Source organism: Helianthus annuus, chromosome 2 (assembly GCF_002127325.2).
Source record: "Helianthus annuus cultivar XRQ/B chromosome 2, HanXRQr2.0-SUNRISE, whole genome shotgun sequence".
Classification (NCBI taxonomy): Eukaryota; Viridiplantae; Streptophyta; class Magnoliopsida; order Asterales; family Asteraceae; genus Helianthus; species Helianthus annuus.
The window spans coordinates 74,037,234-74,042,615 of NC_035434.2; the positions used below are offsets into that span (position 1 = coordinate 74,037,234).

General features: G+C 36.9%; 1 protein-coding gene across 1 annotated transcript; it reads left to right on the top strand.

The window, feature by feature from the left end:
* Positions 1-827: 827 nt before the first annotated feature.
* Positions 828-3,171, top strand: LOC110917291 (UDP-glucose 6-dehydrogenase 5). Its single transcript, XM_022161878.2, has 2 exons — positions 828-970; positions 1,528-3,171. The coding sequence occupies exon 2, from the start codon at positions 1,545-1,547 to the stop codon at positions 2,985-2,987; it is 1,443 nt and encodes a 480-aa protein (XP_022017570.1). The 5' UTR covers positions 828-970; positions 1,528-1,544; the 3' UTR covers positions 2,988-3,171.
* Positions 3,172-5,382: the final 2,211 nt, after the last annotated feature.

A 5,382-nucleotide genomic window follows, 5' to 3' on the forward strand; every position in this document is an offset into this window, starting at 1 on the left:
GACTCGTGTCACCAGTCATCACGAGGCATTGGAGATGTTCATGGATTGGCGTGATCACACACTTTAACCAATGGAAAGTTGATAAGCCGAAGCACAAAATGAGACTATAAACGTTTTCAAGTACAAAATGGAGAGACGAGCCTTCAACCAATGGGGAGATGAACACCTAAAATCTTCAATGACGAGTATTGAGGCTCAAAAGGCGTCAATAACGATTTGAAGTCTAGTATAATGCCAATGACAATTTCTACATTCATGTGACATCTTTTAATTGAAATATTGTTCAGACAAAGACAAATAAATGATTATGTTTTTACAAATTGAATCAGACGACTATTTAATAAAATGTTTAGTTAAAAGCGGCCATTCTCCCATCTGGTAATCTTTTACAATAACGCCTTAAAAATGGAAAGCAAACAAAATTTTGGGCGTTTTTTTCACAAAAGTACGCCCCTATGACCGCCCCCTGGGCGTTGTTGAGGCAAATTTGGTCTCCAGCATTCTTTAATCCACGCCCAACTTCCAATTCTTTGGCCAATCATATGCATTCTTGTTTTCTTGCCTAATCATATGCATTCTTCCTTTTAACATAATGCCCATATCCCCACCAAACCCATTTTAGAAAAACGCCCTATAAAGCCCTCTTGCTGACTGGACCGCCACATGGCGCAAAATGCCCAAAGTTGAGGTGTGTTCCACTACGCATGGTCTAAAGTGATAAAGTAATGAAGATTTTAGTTCAAAACTCCCGTGTCACCTACTGAAAGGTGTAGCTTGGTAACGTGTTGAATGTTGTGAATCTTGCTTTTTGGCACTTTGCTTATTTTTTGAGTGTCCAAATAATTCAGATCTTAAGTTAGTTTTTTCATGGGTATTTAAATAGAGTTCCCTCTCTATCTCCACTTCAACTCATAACCTATTCTCTTCCACTTTCTTTCTCTCTGCATCTTCTTCCACAGAAAAAACAAAGGTATGAACTTTGATCCCAATTCATTCCATTCCCCAAATTGTTCAGTTTCTTGAAACAACTTCTTGCCTGTTTTTGTAAAAAACTTCTTTTTTTTTTTTTGCTGTGTTTGTAAATATCATAATATGTTTCCTGACTTAATATTTACACATATATATGTGTATGTATTTATATGGTATGTTTATTTTATAACCAATAATATATTGTAACATAATGTATAAAATATAATCAGAACTAGAGAGAGACGGTTATATAACCGTATTGTGGATTAATTTAAAAATATATACAAATATATTATTCACTTCTCGTGGTTCTGAAGACCAGTACATATATATTAATCCCCAAGATATGCTAGTTTTGAGTCCAAATTTGTATGTATAGACATGGATTTGTCAGCAAATGTTATCTTATTATATATCCTGTTTTGTGTTCCATGCTGATCTTAGATTCTCAAGAACCAAAAATAATCATTTTTTTATATAGATTCTGAATTTTGTTACATTCCCAAGGTTAAATATCTGTGGGGTCTTAACAAAATCTGATATGTTTTATATTTGTAGGCTAGATTGATAAAAAAATGGTGAAGATTTGCTGCATTGGAGCTGGTTATGTTGGAGGTCCAACAATGGCTGTTATTGCCCACAAATGTCCTGACATCGAGGTAGCCGTGGTTGATATCTCGGTCTCTCGGATTGCTGCCTGGAACAGCGACCAGCTCCCGATATACGAGCCCGGGCTCGATGACGTGGTCAAGTCATGTAGGGGTAAGAATCTATTCTTTAGCACCGATGTCGAGAAGCATGTCTCCGAGGCTGACATCATCTTTGTTTCGGTCAACACCCCCACGAAGACCCGAGGTCTTGGTGCTGGGAAGGCTGCTGATCTCACATACTGGGAAAGTGCAGCGCGTATGATTGCTGACGTGTCAAAATCTGACAAGATTGTGGTCGAGAAATCAACGGTTCCCGTGAAAACGGCTGAGGCTATAGAAAAGATCCTCACCCACAATAGCAAAGGGGTCAACTACCAGATCCTGTCCAACCCTGAGTTTCTAGCCGAAGGGACCGCGATAGAAGACCTTTTTGCCCCTGACCGTGTGTTGATTGGAGGGAGAGAAACTCCTGACGGTCAAAGGGCGATTAAGGCATTAAAAGATGTTTATGCTCATTGGGTGCCCGAGGAGCGGATTATATGCACTAACCTTTGGTCAGCTGAGCTGTCTAAGCTGGCGGCTAATGCGTTTTTGGCACAGAGGATTTCCTCGGTGAACGCAATGTCAGCGCTCTGTGAAGCAACAGGCGCTGACGTTGCACAGGTTTCCCACGCAGTGGGAAAAGACACTAGAATTGGACACAAGTTCCTGAACGCCAGTGTAGGGTTCGGTGGATCTTGTTTCCAAAAGGACATTCTCAACTTGGTCTACATTTGCGAATGCAACGGGTTACCCGAAGTGGCAAACTACTGGAAACAAGTGATCAAGGTCAACGATTACCAAAAGAATCGTTTCGTCAACAGGATCGTTTCGTCAATGTTCAACACGGTTTCAGGCAAAAAGATTGCGATTTTGGGATTCGCTTTTAAGAAAGACACCGGTGACACGAGGGAGACACCCGCCATCGATGTTTGCAAGGGATTGTTAGGCGACAAGGCTACTTTGAGCATCTATGATCCGCAAGTGACCGAAGAACAAATCCAAAGGGATCTTTCTATGAACAAGTTCGACTGGGACCACCCGGTGCACCTCCAGCCCATGAGCCCGAGCTCAGTGAAACAAGTGAGCGTTGTTTGGGATGCGTACGAGGCGGCTAAGGGTGCACACGGGCTTTGTATCTTGACCGAGTGGGACGAGTTCAAGAACCTTGATTACAAGAAGATTTACGACAACATGCCGAAACCCGCATTTGTTTTTGATGGAAGAAATGTTGTGAATCCACAGAAGTTGAGGGAGATTGGTTTCATTGTGTACTCAATTGGGAAGCCATTGGACTCATGGTTGAAGGATATGCCTGCTGTGGCATAAAGGTAACTTTTGAGTTTTTGGTTTCATACGAGGTTTGCAGGATTTGATCCGTTGAGAGTTATATTATTGTTACACAAACATATGTTCTTTTGTTGTTGTGATTTACCATTATGTCGCATGTACTTCATGTTATTCGAAAAATTCTTGAGTTTTAATTAATAAAATTTCCTAAAAGTTTCAATTCTTTTTCATGTATTTGAGAGTAAATTACAGTTTTTTCTTTTAATTTGTTAAAATTTACAAAAACCGCTTATAAATTTGGTCTTTGGCTTGAATTTCGGTAGCATCCTACCGTTAATCATAGCACTTGTGGTCGGTGTGGATTATTTGTACAAGTTTGATGAATAACTAGATGGAAGCCCCGTGATGCGGCCGGAGGCTTATACAATATGACATAAATTTATGACCAGATATGTACGATTATTATAAGCCGGTGTTTATTTGATAATATTCGCTTTCTTTGCAAATTGTCTTATAACTATAAGTAATTTGATAACAACATCAAACAATGTTTCAATTCAAGCGTTTTTTTACATGAGACCAAATGATCATTTAAGAAACGAAGACATGATCAAAAATAAAATGGTTAATTTATTTTTGTTTGCTTAAAATGTTTAAAGTTAGGTAACATCACCCATTATTATTTTAATCTTCATTCCTCATAAATTTCACCTTGAATTACCATCTTATTTTAAAATTAAAAACCTCATATTCTACCTCTATCTTCAACATGCAGACCATCGCTTAACCACAATCTAACCAGTAACCACCATCGTGCCACCATTCTTTTCACCCTTTAAAAAACATATGTTCATTGTAATGTTGTATAATCAAACCTGTATATCACCACACTTTTGTTTTTCTCAAACCCCAAACAACATAGAGAGAAGCATATGTGAGAGAGAGAGAGAAAGAGTGAAATGGACAACACTCCCGGTGTCGTTTGCAACGGAACCATGGTGGAAAAGCAGAAGCACACCAAAAACACTCAACCAACTAAGACAAAAAAAAAACAACACGAAATTAGTACACCCAACACCAAACATTATTTCACAACCACCACCGCCGCCATACCATCACCACCACGACCTAAACCCCAAGAAGCTCAGGAAATCCATCATAGATTCAAACAATCCGTAAAATACATGTTGAAAACATGTAAAGGATACAAAAAGGAAAAACACAAGCGATTATGGCATGGTTTACCCCATCATCATCACCACCCTTTATTGATAGTTTCGGATGAAATTTAGATCATCGTCAATGTTACATAGAAATACTTAGGCATTCCATAATCAGGTATGGTTGGTGGTCTTAAAACCCAAGGCGGTTGTTCAAAAACAATACCGTCGCATCCATCGAGGCTCAAATGAGGTCCAACTACCTTAAACACAAACATGTTACTAATTTATATAATTCAAAATAAGGGTTAGGATATAATAGGAAGTTTTTTTGGCTATGAAGGCTAGGAAGTAATCTTCACCATCAATTGATTTAATCAAGGGCTATCTTTAAATGAGTGAATTGAAGAGAAAAAAGAGGTGTGTGAGTTTGTGTAAGGGCATTCTAGTCAATCCATGACAATAGTTTCTCTCTCCTCAAATTCCCCCCATTTTTTAAACGTTAATAACTTTTTTATACGACATTATTTTTTTATAAAAATTGCACCAAAAAACGAGCGTTTTTTATCTTTAAAACGAGTATACTATTGCTATATTTTCGATTTTTTTTTCGAAAACCCAGTTGCGTAAAACGCAATGGACAAAAAAGGTTAAAAATGACTTTTTTCTAAAACGCAATGCACAAAAAACACAAAAAATGTCTTATTTCTAAAACGCAATGGCCTAAAAACACAAAAGAAAGTGTTCTTTCTAAAACGCAATGGATTGAAAACACATAAAAATGTGTTTTACCTAAAACGCAATGGACTAAAAACACTTCAAAATGTGTTTTTCTAAAACGCAATGGACCAAAAAACACTTAAAAATGTCTTTTTTCTAAAACGCAATAGCTTAAAAATACAAAAGAAAGTGTTCTTTCTAAAACGCAATGGACTGAAAACACATAAAAATGTGTTTTATCTAAAACGCAATGAACTAAAAATACTTCAAAAATGTGTTTTTCTAAAACGCAATGGCAAGAAAACACATAAAAATGGCTTATTTCTAAAACACAATGGCCTAAAAACACAAAAAATGTTCTTTTTAAAACGCAATGGACTGAAAACACGCAAAAAATGTGTTTTTCCGTTGTGTTATAAAAAACAATAGACAAAAAAGACAATAAAATGTGTTTTTTCATTATATTATAACATTGCGTTTAACAAATACATAACTGAAAATGTTGAAATATTCAATAACTAGTAAAATTGTGTTTTATAAATACTTAAAATAAT

Bases quoted from the DNA above. Each gene is read 5' to 3' on its own strand.
- LOC110917291 (XM_022161878.2), top strand. From the start codon at position 1,545: ATGGTGAAGATTTGCTGCATTGGAGCTGGTTATGTTGGAGGTCCAACA.